Here is a 16,717-nt window from a genome sequence, read left to right on the forward strand (position 1 = left end):
CCATTTGGCAAACATTTAGGGACCGTTGGATAAAAACCAAATGGGCGGTTGAGATTCAAAACATCAGTCGATCGGTTTAAGTGAGGGATTATGCGATTATTTACAACGCCATCCCTCAAAAATCTATAATTAGTGTGTCCTCCTTGTCTCTTTAAAACTGAAGCAAAAAAACAGTCACTCTCACAGAACCCTCCTCTCTCTCTCTCTCTCTCTCTATCACTCGAGCTCTCTAGACTCTCTCTCTCTCGTTCGAGCTCTCGCTCTCCCCTGAAACCCTCTCTCTTGCTCTCACTCTCGCTCTCGTACGAAACACGAACTGCTGACCTCTCTGCTGCAACTTCATCGACGAAACACGACCGACGAAGACTCCATCTCCCTCGCAGACAGGTACTCTCTCTCTCTCACTGTATTAATTTGAGTTTCAATTTGACAAAGACAAAAAATCCGAAATTATTTAGGGTTTTTTTATTCTGATTTGAGAATATTTCATTTGTGAAATATTTCACATAAAAAATTCCGATTAGTTGTTGTGTTTTTTGATTTTAAAAGTTCCTTCCATCTTTTTCTTTATTAATAGATTTTGCATCAATGAATGAATTTTTTTGGGAGCAACGAGATTTGTTCAGCATTTACCCCCAAATTTTTGGAACAAAGGCTTTGATGATGGAATGACATTTCAAGTTATGGAATTATTTGTGCAACATCGCTCTTAAGATGGGTTAGAGAGCCGTTTAGCTGTTGTGCTACCAGATGATACTGTAGAGAAGCTTACAGTGAATGGCAAGGGACATTTGGATATTGAACACGATATTTGAGGTACAATCTTCAGGTGACTTTAGCATTATTCTTTTTTACTTCCTTTCTACTTATCTTTGTGTATATGTTTTGCTTAAATGTGCTGGGGAAAATCATGTATATGTTTGCTTACTTGATCTGCTTGGTTCATTTCAGGTGGTTGTGGGTAGTTTTATTGCTGATGGGCGCAAAGAGTCAGAGTTAAACCAATCAGAACCTTCTTATGCAATGCCAAAGCATGGATCGGGTGGTGGTGGAATGGTGGGGTCTGGTAGTACACCATCATGAGGGACCATGAGTGAGTCATCTGGTGGTCCTGGCAGCCCCCTCAACTAGAGCATGGGAGCCTTCAATAACAACAACCAACAAGGCATGGCTAACATGCCGTGGAAATAAATTGTTCCCTCGTAATTTGTGTATTAGGCGTGGATTTAGTCCATCAATTTTGAAGTTGTAGTGTCAGCTTTTCATTTTGGGTTTTTGTATAAGCTTATATTATTAGCTGCACCCAGGTAGGATTGTTAGTTAGTTATTTTCAACCCGGCTTTCTGGGAAGTAAATTTCAAACTGGTAACCACTCTCAACCAGGTGTTTTGGAATTTCAGATTTCTTGATGTCGTGTGGTATCTCTATCACTCTATGATGTGAAATAATTGTCCTCAATTTCATTGAGATGTTATGTTATAAAGGATCATTGTTTGGCATCAACGCTTATTGCATTTGTATGTATTTGAAAGGTTGTTTCACCAAGTGTGACAGTTTGAGTTATGATGTAAATGTTGTTGTGATTGCATTTATCTAATCTTACAGTTCAAGACTTGACCTCCTTGTGTTTATTTTTTAGATAATTAAAACTGCATTGGCTTTAATCTCCATTAGTAGTCAAGTTGGTGATACTTTGTTGTCAGCTTGCCTTCTTTAGCAGATTTGCTTCTCAATAAAATAACGTTCTTCTAATGGGCTCCACTTCATCCTGGTTAAACTTTCAGTTCTGTGTCCACAGTGGCTCGCCTCTAGCAATCTCTTTGGTCCTATGTTACATAGATACTTCACAGTGGGTGCAATATCTGATACCCATATACGTTCATCGAATTGATATGATGTGGATATGGTATTTGCACCTAAATAGATCTATCTAATACGGTAAAGCGCCCATCTTGAATTATCCAGATAAATTCTATTAGCATGGATTTCATTTGCATAATAGAAGTAATCATAGTATTGGTGCAACCCTTAAGTTCCTGCACAAGTTATCTCCCCTAAATCATTAAGTTCCTGCAACCCTTTCATTCCACAATTTTATTTGACACAAGAAAAACATGGATCATCCAACAAACAAATCTTCAATCCAATGCCAAGTTCATCAAGCAGTCCAACAGAGAACCACAACATATTACCAAAACATCAAAACCGCATTATCACACTAGGCCTCTATAGTTCGTCGTTGTGATGACAGGGGGACATGTGAATCCTATCTCCATTGTCTCAAACTCTTGACATGTAGTGTGCCATAGAAATAGTATGGCAGGTCCCTTCATGGTAAGGGTAATGAACCCACATGACTCAACGTGTTGAAATGCAAATTAGCTGGTCTCAAACAAACAAGGGTGGTGTTGAGGTTGGGCTAAAGGCAATGAATAATTATATGCAAGGTAGTGTTTGCTGAAAGCCTTCCGAAGAGCATTTTGGAATTTAGAGAAGCTGAATATTTTGATCATTAAAGTAACACTTTAGAAACAAACACTAAGGCTGTTTTAGTCCTTGAATAAAAGATGTGAGGACATTATCTTCCAAAAGAATATCCACATAATCTAGAAACTAAAATCGGATCTGTTTTGGACTTCTCACTTTTATAGGAACTAATTTTAATATTTATCAAACAAAGCACTTTTGTTCATGTCCTTCACAACAAAATCATCATCATCATCAAATTGAAAAAGAAAAAAAAAAACAAACAAACACAGACCTGGTACAGGATGTACAATAAAGAAACCAAAAAAAAAAGAATAAAATGATACAATTAGCGTCCTCTCCAATCAGAGAGGTTCCTCAACTACCTAATGCCAAATGAGATACTACAAAGAATACAATATCAAATCTTACATAAGAAAAGCATAAAATTAATGAACTTTTGTTCCTCTCTCTTTGCACAGCATATGCCACTCCTGCAGCACTACAGCCTGAAGTGCAAGGTGCTCAGCTTCCTCTGCAGTCAGCTTTGATAGGGTTGAAGGCCCCTTGGGCTTTCCATCATCTTCACCATTTTCCTTCTTTTTCTTCTTTCCATCACCACCTTCCTCTTCTTCCATTTTATCTTCATCTACGTCTTCTTCTGATTCTTCATCAAGTTTAGGAGATTGGGATGGAGGTTGGGCTGCTTTAAGCAATGCAACACGTTCCATTAAGGTCCTTAGCCTCTCAGCTGCTGCCAACTTTACTTCATTTTCTGGCATGTATTTCACACCCCCATCTGTAATGTCGTCACACCACCCTTGTAAATCTGATTCTATCTCCTATATGATTGATGCATCTGAAGCTCGAACCTCAAATTTGCACATAATAGTATGGATTCATTCAACCGATCCCCCACTCTTCCCTACAAACCATAGTATCTAATTATTTCCAAAAAGAACAGCATACCTTAGAGCTCCATTGAACTGAATTTACATCCATGTCATGGGCCTTTTCCTTTTTCAGAAGCAACTTATAGGATGGTCCATCAACCTGCAGAATTGAGAATAATTTTTTTTTGTAACTTGATAAAAATTTCGTGAAGACATCAACTAAAAAATGAGAGGGGAGGAAATGGAGCTGCCACTGTATCTGCTACTCCATAACATGTTAAGGGAGGTCAAACCACCAACAAGAGTCCATAATTTCCAAGAGTTGCTGAATAGAAACACCATCTCTTTTTGCAGTTCAAGACTTCACAAGTTTGTGTTGTAGATCAAAAGCTTAAGATCTTCAGACCATACAAAACTTATAAATTTATGAAAAAAGTGGATTATGTGCAAGGTGTGTGGTAGAGTCCATGAAGCATGCTAGACTTCAGGTTCATCATCTACATTCCATATTGAATTCCCGATATTTGATTAGGTTCTCCTTTTTGTGTAGATCATAACACTAGTTCTTTAGTTCTAATAATACCTCAAAGGGATATAACAGCATCCCAAAGATGAACAGGTAGCTCAATTCTCAACATTTTTATTGGGTGTCTTTCCCGAATTTATTAGTTGGGGGAGCATAATGTACCATCCTAAGGTAGCATTTCAATTGTCGATACAACTATTGTACTGCTTGATGAGAAACTAAGGCATAGTGAAAATAAGAGTTACTATTTCCACACCAACTGTGTGCAATTATTTGGTGATTTACAAATTGGAATTGGTGTGGCAATATCAGCTCTCAAAAATAATCTAGTTGAGCAGGTGACCATTGGGTTCTCTGTCTCTTGTCAAGCTTATGTGATTGAGTCAAGCAATTCACTGTTGATTTGCAAAAATAAAGAGTAATTACAGACTAACAGTCAGCAGACAGAAAGAAGGATATGAGGATTACCAAATCGTCTTCGTTCTTAACGAAAAGACGTATAGTATCATCAGCTGCTCCACTAGCAATAATGCCCTCCCTGTTATATTCACAAATGAATCACAATAAAGTCCTCATAAAATATGCGCTTAAATCATCTATAGATTAGATAAGAATGGGTTTTGTGCCAAATGGCAAAGATGGATAAAGGCATGTTTCTAGCTACATCAAGGTGATCTCCTCTCTGCTTTCCTCTTCAGAGAAAAAAAAGAAAAAACCCATTGCAAGAAATCAAATCTGTATTTTCATTTGGGTAAGATTACATTAGAACCACATCAAGAAATCGAAACCCATCGCAAGAAATCGAAACCCACCGCGAGAGAGAAAAGAGTGCTTACCTGCCGTTGAGCTTTCCTTAGGGTTCACGGCTGGAAAATCACGAAGAGGTCGAGTTGAAAACCATTCGTGCGAGGTAGTTGCAGTGAGGAAATCCGAACAGCAAGAGCGTGAGATAGATGGAGTTGCAGCAAGGTCGAAGTTGAAGGCGTTTGTGTTTCTTCGATGGAGTTGCAGCAGCGAGGTCAACAGTTCTTGTTTCGTGCGAGAGAGAATGCGAGAGCAAGAGCGAGAGAGAGGGTTTCAGGCGACAGAGAGAGAGAGAGGGAGAGCGAGACAGAGAGGAGGGTTCTGTCGACTCTGTTTTTTTGCTTCGGTTTTAAAGAGACAGGGATGACGTACTAATTTACAGATTTTTGAGGGATGGCGCTGTAAAATCCCTTACTTAAATCCGATCACCCGTTTTTTGAATCTTGACCGCCCATTTCGTTGTTATCCAACGCACGAAAAATGTTTGCCAAAATGTTTGTCAAAATGTTTGTTGCTGAACATTTCCCTATATATATATATAGGGAAATGTTCAGCACCCTAAGTTTTACCACACACTTTAACAAACGTTTTTTGTCCTACATGGGTTAGAAGTTTTGGAATGAGCTGATTTTTGGTGAGGATGATCTCTATGATTAGAAGATCATCCTCCCCAAAAATCAGCCCATTCCGAAATGTTTAGCCCCATGTTTACACGTTGAAAAATCGTGGACCGTCCATTTTTTGTAAATCAATTTTGATGGGGTTAGAAGTTTTGGAATGAGCTGATTTTTGGTGAGGATGATCTCCTCACCATAGAGATCATCATCACCAAAAATCAGCTCATTCCGAAACTTCTAACCCATGTAAGACAAAACGCGTTTGTTAAAGTGTGTGGTAAAACTAAGGGTGGCGAACGGGACCCATATATATATTATAGAGATCATTTTCCCAGAAAATTAGCTCAATCCGAAACTTTTAAATCATATAGGACAAATCGTTGACTCCCTAATGTTGACTGTCGAACCTGATCCCATAAACAACATTCTAGACAACATCTTGTCCTATTTGGTAAAAAAATTTCGGAATGAGCTGATTTTTTGTGAGGATGATCTCTATGGTGAGGAGATCATCCTCACAAAAAATCAACCCATTCTAAAACTTCTAACCCTATGAAAAATGATTACAAACTAACAGTAAAAATGAACGATCCACAATTATTCAACTTGGTAGGGGATCATCCTCACAAAAAATCAACTCACTCTGAAATTGCTAGCCCTAGTTTACAAGTTGAAGAATCGTGAACCGTTCATTTTTACTATTAGTTTGTAATCACTTTTCATAAGGTTAGAAGTTTTAGAATTGACTGATTTTTTGTGAGAATGAACTCCTCACCATAGAGATCATCCTCACAGAAAAATCAGCCTATTCCAAAAATATTTAGTCATATAAGACAACATTGTCTAGAATGTTATCAATGGAACGTTGTCATATATATATATATATATATGGTCGGGATCAATAGACAACATTCTAGATAATGTGTTTTGTTTTATATGGGCAAAATTTTTTGGAATAGGCTGATTTTTTGTGAGGATGATCTCTATGGTGAGGGGTGAGGGGGATCATCCTTGCAAAAACTCAGTCCATTATGAAATTGCTAGTCCCAATTTATAAGTTAAAGCATCATGGACTATTCATTTTAACCTTTAGTTTGTACTCACTTTTCACAAGGTCGGAAGTTTAAGAATCAGCTGATTTTTTGAGAGGATGATCTACTCACCATAGAGATCATCCTTATAAAAAATCAACCCATTCCAAAACTATTTTGCCATATAGGACAAAACATTGTCTACGGAATGCTACCCATATGTGTGTGTGTGAACAATGTTCGGTAAACAAAATTGTAAATAATGTTCTAGACTAAGTTTTCTCTTATATAACTAATTTTTTTTTGAATTTCCTAATTTTTTGTGAGGATAATGTCCTCATCATAGAGATCATCTTCACAAAAAATCAGGTCATTCCAAAGCTTTTAGCCCATATAGGACAAAACACTTTGTCTATAGAACCGACCCTATATATATGTGGGGACGGTTCAACAGCCTAAAGTTTACCAAGTTTTATGCCAAACATTTTTCAAAATATGAGTTAGAAACTTTGGAATGAGCTGAGTTTTTGTGAAGATGATCTCTATGATCAGGAGACCATCCTCACCAAAAATCAGCCTATTCCAAAACTTCTAACCCCATCAAAAGTGATTTACAAAAAATTGGACGGTCCACGATTCTTCAACTTGTAAATTAGGGTTAGAATTTTCAAAATGAGCTGATATTTTGTGAGGATGATCTCTTCACTGTAGAGACCATCCTCACAAAAAATCAGCCTATTCCAAAACTTCTAACCCCATCAAAAGTGATTTACAAAAAATGTTTGGCACCAAACTTGGCAAACTTTAGGGCTGCCGAACCGCTCCCAATATCTACGGTGAAGAGATATGGGAGCGGTTCGGCAACCCTAAAGTTTGCCCAGTTTGGTGCCAAACATTTTTTGTAAATCACTTTTGATGGGGTTAGAAGTTTTGGAATAGGCTGATTTTTTGTGAGGATGGTCTCTACGGTGAAGAGATATGGGAGCAGTTCAGCAGCCCTAAAGTTTGCCAAGTTTGGTGCCAAACATTTTTTGTAAATCACTTTTGATGGGGTTAGAAGTTTTGGAATAGGCTGATTTTTTGTGAGGATGGTCTCTACGGTGAAGAGATCATCCTCACAAAAAATCAGCTCATTTTGAAACTTCTAACCCTAGTTTACAAGTTGAAGAATCGTGGACCGTCCAATTTTTGTAAATCACTTTTGATGAGGTTAGAAATTTTGGAATAAGCTGATTTTTGGTGAGGATAATCTCTGAAAAATGTTTAGGACCAAACTTGGCAAACTTTAAGGCTGCTGAACCGTCCCTTATATATATATATATATATATATATATACATATAGTGTCAGGATCAAGGAACATATGAAAAAACATATGTAAAAACAATGTAACATTAATAAAATTTCAAAATATAGGTTAGAAGTTTCGAATTGAGCTGATTTTTTGTGAGGATGATCTCTATGATGGGAAGATCTTCCGAAAAAAAAAAAAAAAATCAATCCAATATGAAACTTCTAACCTCATTAAAAGTGATTTAGAATGTGGACCGTCGATTTTTTTTCAATAATTTGTATATCACTTTTGATGGATTTAGAAATTTCAGATTGAGCTGATTTTTTGTGAGGATGATCTTCTCATCATAGTGACCATCCTCTCAAAAAATCAACTCAATCCAAAACCTCTAACTCATGTTTTGAAAAACCATTGTTTTTACATATGTCCCTTGAACCCCCCCCCCCCCCCCCTGATATATATATATATATACAGGATTAGGATCCGTATACACATAAAGCTACTTATAAAGCTACAACGTGTTTTGTCTTATATGGGTAAAAATGTTTGGAATGGGCTGATTTTTTGTGAGCATGATCTCTACGGTGAGGAGATCATCCTTGCCAAAAATCAGCCTATTATAAAACTTCTAACCCCATGTTTACAAGTTGAAAATTTTTAAACCATCCAATTTTTGTAAATCACTTTTGATGGGGTTAGAAGTTTTGGAATGGGATGATTTTTTGCAAGGATGATCCCCTCACCATAGAGATCATCCTCACAAAAAATCAGCCTATTCCGAATCTTTTTAACCATATAAGACAAAAACGTTGTAGCTTTATGAGTAGCTTTATGTGTCTACGGAACCCGACCCATATATATATATATATATATATAGCATTTGGGGGACAAGTTTAAAAGATAAAATTTGTCCTATATGACTTAAAAGTTTTGGATTGGGCTGATTTTTTGTGATGATAATCTCCTCTCCATTGAGATCATCCTCACAAAAAATCAACTCAATCCGAAACTTTTAATTCATATGATTTTGTTTATAAGATCTGTATATGCATGGAATAAGTTCAACATGATTATTTAATAGGTTAAATTAAGTAATAGACTACTATTAGAATAACTGTAAATGGTACATGCACGAGTGGCTTATGTTCCACACTCCCCAGATACATTACACCCAACTTTACTCATAAAACAACACCTCATCTAAATTAGAGTCAATAAGTTTAAATAATCCTACCACATGGGGACTTGGGGATGTAGGTTTACTAACATAATAATATTCATAGAGATTTGTTATAATCAGAGATTTGCACAACCACCAAGCTCATTGCAATACAAATTATACGTGCCATTGGCCTCAGTTGTTTTGGAAACATGGGTCGTGCCACAACGCTCGTGTTTAACATATTTTATATTACAATTATATGATGTGTTTGTGAATACCCCATTGCATTAGATCAAAGTTTAAAGGAAAATACTGGAATGACACAAAGGTGACAAAACTGATGTGGTGGCGCGCACATAACTGTAGATGATTTTTACTTGTATCTCGAGAAAAGCATCTATGGTAATGTGCACGACACCACGAGTTTTTGTCACCCTTGTGTCTCCGTTTGTGTCACCCCAGCACGACTCAAGTTTAAATACAAAGGGAGACATTGTAAAAACAACACCTAACATAGCGGTAGATCAAGAACGAAACCACATGAGTAGCCAACGAGGTTGAAAGGGATGAGATTACTCGTCTCCACTTGTTTCTCTATACATATGTTGGGTGCCTAGGAAGAGAATGCTCAAGACTCAATTGTACACATTCTAGTGTTAAAGGCCCCTTTTTTGTTCTAAAAGGAAAGAAATGGAACCCTCTCCATTGAACCCCAAAACTTCTTGTCATGCTCGCTCTATCAGCTTGCCCTCTAGATCTCATCCTTTCACTCTTAGTGTCAAAGAGCAGTTGTACAGATTAAGGTCTTTGGAAGCAGACACTTCTTCGTCCTCAATATGCCACAACCTGAGTGGTCTTATAGAGTTGTATAATCGTGTTGATGATTTACTTCAGTTGCCGCTCATACAACAAGCACTAACCCGTGAAAGATCCAATGAATGTGTAAACGAGGTGTTGGATGGATATCTTAGGCTATTGGATGTATATGGAACTACTAGAGATGTTTTGCTACAAGTGAAGGAATGTGTGCAAGATCTTCAATCGTCTCTCCGTAGACAGAGAAGGGGAGACCTTTGTCTTTCAAATGAAGTAGGTATCTACATTATTTGTAGAAAGAAGGTGAATAAGGTGATCCAGAAGAGCCTTGGAGATATAAAGAGGATGGAGAACAAGTATGTATTTTCATCTCTATTAGAGAAGGACCACAACGTCGTTGCCGTCATTGGTGTGGTAAGAGAAGTGGAAGCCATCACACTCTGCATGTTGGAATCACTCTTGTCCTTCATATCTGCGCCAAGGTCACGATCGAAGCCAAGTGGTTGGTCTCTTGTTTCTAAATTGATGCCCACGAGACATGTAGCATGGCAGGGTGAAGAGGCAGGTATCTGTGAAATGGAGAAAGTAGATGTTGCATTGTCCACCCTCACAGCCCACAAGTCATGCAAAGCCATTGAAGTCCAAAACGTACAGAAGCAGTTGGAGTCATTGGAGTTGAGCATCCGAGGTCTTGAGGAAGGATTAGAGTGTGTTTTTAGGAGTTTAAGCAAAACCAGAGTTTCCTTCCTCAACATCTTAAGCCACTAATCTTATAAGCCTTGAAGAATTGGTCCAAAAATTCAGCCCTTCTGTCTCCTATTGATATCCACATTTGTTTCTCAGTGGAAATGCATATGGATTTTACTTGTAATTTACTATACATAAAGTACACATGTTTATAAAAGATATTCACATTCTAAATCAATTTCCTTTTTAAATTATAATAAACATTTTTGCAGCCCATTTACTCATACTACCACAACAAATTGTGATAAATATTTTCCCTTCATTTACATTATAATATGTAGTATAATGTTATCATGATCAATCATGGGGTTGGCAACATGAATATTTTTCTATCATTCAATTCTACTCTTAGGCTATGTTTGGATTGAGAGAAGTGGAGAGAAGAGAAGAGAAGAGAAAATAAATGAATTTCTCTCCATTTCTTTTGTTTGGATTGTTAAGTGGGATGAGAAGAGAAAAGAATTGGAGAGAACAAAATGTGGGTTTTTTTTCTCCAAAAATGGAGAGAAACCCTTTTAAAATATTTTATAATTCCAACTCTGCACCTAGATCTCTTTTAAGATAATTTAAAATTCCAATGTTGTCTCAAATTCTCTCTTGTCAATCCAATCATAGTGGACAGAAATTGAGTTTCTCTTCCCTTTTTTTTCTCTTCTCTCCACTTCTCTCAATCCAAACATAGAAAAGTTGTGGTACGATGAACAATGAAATGAAATATTCCCCAAATAAACAGACCATCGGTTTGAAGAAGTTCGTAATTTAAAGTGCACCTAAGATTCTAATTGCAGCCACTTGTTTTTCTCTTCTAGTTCGCACTAATAAAAATTTGTACATATTATGGTAGGGAGGATGTATTGTTTAATTTAACTGGTAGTGATGTGGAAAATTTTTTTGCTCCCAGAAATCTGGGATCCACCCATCACATGGGCCCATGTGTCTTGAATGGCATCCCTAATTTACAAAACTACCCTTCTTTGCTTGATGTGGCACTCACAGAATAGTCCGTGAGCAAAAAATCACTCTAGTGATGAGGGAGGGAACTATTAGGATATTGACAACCTTGAGTTCAAATTAAATTAGATATACTCTGCAACTGATCTCCATTTTTTTTTAGAATTTGTCGAAATTGGATATTTATCAGCTCATCTTACCAATTTTCCTCAAATCTTAAAAAATTGTTAACCAATTTAGTGATTTTTATGATTAGTTCTCCCTTGGTTTCATAACATAATGAATTATAAAATGCTTATGTATTATAAAGTTATTTATTAGTTGTTCCCTCATCTAAATATGAAATGTCAGCTAGGCCCCTCCATACCTTGTAGAATGAACTTGTGCTGGGTTGGACCAACCAGAACTCCAGAGAAGATTCTAGGAACTGGGTCGGGTCAACGCCCATTTGGAATTTAATTTCATGTTTGAACATACTCCTTAATGGGTAAAGCCCATTAATTTGCATATAAGCCCATTACTAAAATGCTACAATCCAATTGCTAGAAATCACCAATCAGCATTTTTTTTGGGCTTGTAGGTCAAATGTTCATGCGGTTAGTAAGCCCAATACAAATATATAACTGTCATGTGATTAGGTCAGATTCAGCCCATATACCAGAGTGGAGGATGAAAATTATTGACTCATTTTTTAACCATAGGCTTGTAGATATAAGTGAAGAGCTGATGAATGGGCTGATTTTTTGTGAAAATGACCTCCTCATGTCCACTTATATTTGGCTAGTGAGATTCCCCATGTCTGCACTTAAATGTACATTAACTTACAAACACTCTACCCTTGTTGGCAATAGCCTGTTTAATTCTTGAAAAATTCATGAATTTTTCAATTTTTTAAATTAAAGTACTATTATCAGGATTATTGAACTATTATGAATAATTCATGGATTTTAAGTTTGAAAAGAATAAAATGAGATTTTTATGAATTTTTATAAAACACGGTGAAAAAAAAAAATGCTATTATAATTTGTTGTATGTTACGAAGTGTAAACTTGTAAGTTGTGACGTGTAATACAAGTTGACTTTGAAACGGTCATACTTCAAAATTTTGAAGGACACAACCCTCTACACTTATTTGAGATTACACCTTAATTTTTCAAATTGATGATTTATCCCTTGACTTTGATCTTTTTAAAAAAATGAATGAAACAATAACCTCAATGTCCTCATTATCACCACCATTATTATTACCATCACTATCATCATATGTTGCATATTTTCCATTTAATGAATTTTAGATCAGATTTTTACAATCTAAAGTCGAATAAAACTCGAATTTTTCACAAATTGTATTTCTTCCATATTCCGATTAGCTAACTAGGTTCCCTACGTCAGCTGAGTTGATGTATGTATAATATGGGTAGTTTACATTAGAGTCATGATAATTGGAATAGGAACCGACTACCCCTAGAATCGAATTAACCCAAACTAACTTTAGTTCGGTTTGATTCTCCGTTCTACTAATGATCATTATGAAAATAAAACAGTAATAAAGGGGCATTTCTATAAGGAAAAAAAAAAAAAAAACAGGGAGAGAGATTACTTGGGTGATGGATGACAAGCTTGGCATTGAAACCCATCTTTGCCTCGAGATCCCCACGAATATGATCTCCAGAAAAATGCATCCAATGTTGATGATGGCTGTAATAAGGTCCAGCTATCTACACCCATTCTCCTCTTAAAAAATTCCTTTCATCACGAATTTAACAAAACCCAAATCCATTTAGACAGAAGGAAATATAGATAGCCAAAGAGAGAGAGAGAGATAGTTGACCATCTCTTGAAGACATTAATGCTGTTGTGGCCTGGGTATGTTGGAGATGGTCATGGTTGCTTTCATACAACCAAATTGAGAGAGAGAGAGGATGTGATGGGCTCTTGAAATACAGAACCCACAAAGGTAGAAAGAAATATAGAGAGATTACCTTTATAGATTTCCGGCGAGGTTCGAGTCGTTCTTCAAGGGTGACAACAGCTAGGGTTTGCAATTTGGGATACAAGAGACGGAACGAGTCTCTAATGATAGAGAAGAGAAGAGAAGAGAAAAGTAAAAAAATAAATTTTTTATCATTAATAATATATATTATATTTATATTTAATTATTTTTATTCGATTCTCCGTTTAGTTCGGTTCTAGAATACCCTGAGAATTGAACGAATCAATCGGTTTTTAAAAATTTCTGAACCAGAACCGAACCGTTGAAGTGAAAAAACGAATTGAACCAATCCAATCAACTAATGAAACGGAATGAATTATTTTGATTTGGTTTCTTACATTACATTTTTCCTAAAATATCTGAAAGTATAAATCATATTTTTTTTAAATATATATGGGTCAGGATTCGGATACACATAAAGCTACAATGAGTTTTGTCATATATAAGCAAAAAGATTTCGAATGGGCTGATTTTTTGTGAGGATGATCTCTACAGTGAGGAGATCATCCTTGTCAAAAATCAGCACATTGTGACACTTCTAGTCTCATATTTACAAGTTGAAGAATTTTGAACCGTCCATTTTTTGTAAATCACTTTTGATGGAATTAGAAATTTTGGAATGAATTGATTTTTTGCAAGGATGATCCCCTCACAATAGAGATCATCCTCACAATAAAATCAGCCCATTCTGAACCTTTTTGCCTATATAAGATGAAAACGTTGTAGTTTTATGTGTCCACGGATCCTAACCCCATATATATACAGGGGCGGATCATGGGACATATGTAAAAACAGTGATTTTTTAAAATATAGGTTACAAGTTTTGAATTGATCTGTTTTTTTGTGAGGATGGTCTCTATGATAAGAAGATCATCCTTACAAAAAATCAGTCCAATTTAAAATTTTTGAGTCCATCAAAAGTGGTTTACAAATTATTGGCAAAAAAACGACAATCCACTTTCTAAATCACTTTTGATGGGGTTATAAGTTTCAGATTGGACTGATCTTTTTTTAGAATGATCTTCTCATCATAGATATCCTTCTCACAAAAAATCAGTTAAATCTGAAACTTCTAATCCATATTTTGAAAAATTATTATTATTACATTGCTTTTACATATTTTTTTACATATGTCCTATGATCCGTTCCCTATATATATTGTACCTTATAGTATTAAATTTGTGTTCCAATAATTATTTAATTCAGTGAGTCATCAAATCAACTCGACCAGGTGAGCTTTTTTGCTTACAGAATTTTTGGTTCACATTTTGGGTGTTGAGGCAGCCATCTTCACCTTGGTAAAAGGAGGCCAAACAATACAATTGTAAAGTACCAAGACAGTTTTACAATTAGATTTCTAAGCTACCTCATATTTGGCACCAAATATATGGAGGAACGAAGTAGACATGAGGAATCTCACCCTCCTAACCCCATTGATCTGTCATGTGGTGAACTTCCTTTTTTTTTTTTTTTCCTGATGTCTTCTATTGTCTGCATACTAATATACATACATAGATGTTAATGTCCAGTTTCCATGTTCTAATGAAACAACTAGAGAAATATAATAAGCTTTGCACAAGTTGAATGCCACCATATTCCCCTCATTGCTTAATCTGGTGTCTAGCCTAGAATTAATACCATGTGTTGCTTTCTCTTCATTAAATTCCCAAGGTCTTCGTCATAGAGAGGGGACAATTGGAATCTCAACAGGCACGTATTATGTGTAAATTACATATTGATTTCTATCATGCATGAGCTACTTATGGATCTATTTGGGTTTTTTTTTTAAAGGCTCAGTAGGTTAGAGTTAATAAAGTTCAAATAATCCTACCACATGGGGACTTGGGGATGTATCTTATTTAGTTTTAATAACATAATAATATTTCTAGAGATTCATGATCATTTGAGATTTGAACAACTCCCAATTTCATTGCAAAATAAAAGTTGGATACAAATTATATGTGACGTTGGCCTCAGTTGTTTTGGAGACATGGCCACCACACCACTCGTGCTTAACATATTTTATATTACACTATATGGTGTATCTGTGATTACACCATTGCATTAGATCAAAGTTTAAATACAATGGGAGACATTGGAGAGACATCGCCCAACATAGTATTAGATCCAGATCAAAAACCACATGAGTAGCCAACAAGGTTGAAGGGGGTGAGATTCCTCGTCTCCACTTGTTTCTCTATATATAAGTTGGGTGTCTTAGGAGAGGAGGGTCAAGACTCAATTGTACACATTTTAGTGTAAAGGATTTTTTTGGTCTGAAAGGAAAGAAATGGCTGCCTCTCCATTGAACCCTAAAGCATTTGTCATGTTCGCTCTATCAGCTTGCCCTCTAGATCTCATCCTCTCACTCTTAGTGTTGAAGAGCAGTTGTACAGATTAAGGTCTTCTGAAGCCACCACTTCTTCATCATCCTCAATATGCCACAACTTGAGTGGTCTTAGAGAGTTGTATAATTGTGTCGATGATTTACTTCAGTTGCCACTCATACAACAAGCACTAGCCCATGAAAGATCCAACGAATGTGTAAACGATGTGTTGGATGGATCTCTCAGACTATTGGATGTATGTGGCACTACTAGAGATGTTCTGCTACAAGTGAAGGAATGCGTGCAAGATCTTCAATCATCTCTCCGTAGAAAAAGAGGGGGAGAGCTTGGTCTTTCAAATGAAGTAGGCATCTACATGATTTGTAGAAAGAAGGTAAATAAGATGATTCAAAAGAGACTTGGAGATATAAAGAAGATGGAGAACAAACACGCGTCTTCATCTCTATTAGAGAAGGACCATAATGTAGTTGCCGTCATTGGCATGCTAAGAGAAGTGGAAGCCATCACACTCTCCATGTTGGAATCACTCTTGTCCTTGGTATCTGCGCCAAGGTCACGATCCAAGCAAAGTGGTTGGTCTCTTGTTTCTAAATTGATGCCCACAAGACGTGTAGCATGTCAAGGTGAAGAGGCAGATATCTGTGAAATGGAGAAAGTAGATGTTGCATTGTCCACCCTCACAACCCACAAGTCATGCAAAGCCATTGAAGTCCAAAATGCGCAGAAGAAGTTGGAGGCATTGGAGTTGATCATCCAAGTTCTTGATGAAGGATCAGAATGTGTTTTTAGGAGTTTAATCAAAACCAGAGTTTCCCTCCTCAACATCTTAAGCCATTAATCTGACAAGTCCTCAGTAGTTGGTCAAAACAAAAACAAAAATCAGCTTCTAAATCATGTCTCCCATTGGCATCCACATTTGTTTCTCAGTGGAAATGCTTGTGGATTTTACTTGTAACTTAAGATACTATACACGTTTATAAATGAAATTTGCAGTCTAAATCAATTTTCCTTTTAGTTACGACAAACATTTTGCTGCCCATTTAATCACATTAGGACAACAAATGGTGATAA

The 16,717-nt window shown here is 36.4% G+C and overlaps 2 protein-coding genes and 1 long non-coding RNA gene across 3 annotated transcripts; 2 read left to right on the forward strand and 1 right to left on the reverse strand.

Moving 5' to 3' along the window:
- LOC147407640 (uncharacterized) lies at positions 1-1,545 on the forward strand. The gene is made up of 3 exons (XR_015175820.1): positions 1-387; positions 578-816; positions 952-1,545. It is a non-coding gene; the product is annotated as an uncharacterized LOC147407640 (long non-coding RNA).
- A 1,083-nt stretch (positions 1,546-2,628) lies between these two features.
- LOC147407641 (protein CIA1-like) lies at positions 2,629-13,430 on the reverse strand. Its single transcript, XM_086436294.1, has 5 exons — positions 13,288-13,430; positions 12,906-13,051; positions 4,354-4,423; positions 3,436-3,519; positions 2,629-3,265 (listed from the first exon to the last, which is right to left on the reverse strand). The coding sequence occupies exons 2-5, from the start codon at positions 13,031-13,033 to the stop codon at positions 3,254-3,256; spliced, it is 294 nt and encodes a 97-aa protein (XP_086292420.1). The 5' UTR covers positions 13,034-13,051; positions 13,288-13,430; the 3' UTR covers positions 2,629-3,253.
- A 1,953-nt stretch (positions 13,431-15,383) lies between these two features.
- On the forward strand, positions 15,384-16,484 carry LOC147407642 (uncharacterized). The gene is made up of 2 exons (XM_086432623.1): positions 15,384-15,445; positions 15,641-16,484. The coding sequence occupies exons 1-2, from the start codon at positions 15,384-15,386 to the stop codon at positions 16,482-16,484; spliced, it is 906 nt and encodes a 301-aa protein (XP_086288749.1).
- The last annotated feature ends 233 nt before the right edge of the window (positions 16,485-16,717 follow it).

Source organism: Akebia trifoliata, chromosome 3, assembly GCF_017979445.1.
Source record: "Akebia trifoliata isolate Shusen 1 chromosome 3, ASM1797944v1, whole genome shotgun sequence".
Classification (NCBI taxonomy): domain Eukaryota; kingdom Viridiplantae; phylum Streptophyta; class Magnoliopsida; order Ranunculales; family Lardizabalaceae; genus Akebia; species Akebia trifoliata.

Coding starts and splice junctions, on each gene's coding strand:
- LOC147407641 (XM_086436294.1), bottom strand. CDS start 13,033: ATGGGTGTAGATAGCTGGACCTTATTACAGCCATCATCAACATTGGAT. Junction 4,424..12,905: donor GCTTGTCATCCATCACCCAA/GTAATCTCTCTC, acceptor TGAATATAACAG/GGAGGGCATTATTGCTAGTG. Junction 3,520..4,353: donor TTAAGAACGAAGACGATTTG/GTAATCCTCATA, acceptor TCAATTCTGCAG/GTTGATGGACCATCCTATAA.
- LOC147407642 (XM_086432623.1), top strand. CDS start 15,384: ATGGGAGACATTGGAGAGACATCGCCCAACATAGTATTAGATCCAGAT. Junction 15,446..15,640: donor CCAGATCAAAAACCACATGA/GTAGCCAACAAG, acceptor TCGCTCTATCAG/CTTGCCCTCTAGATCTCATC.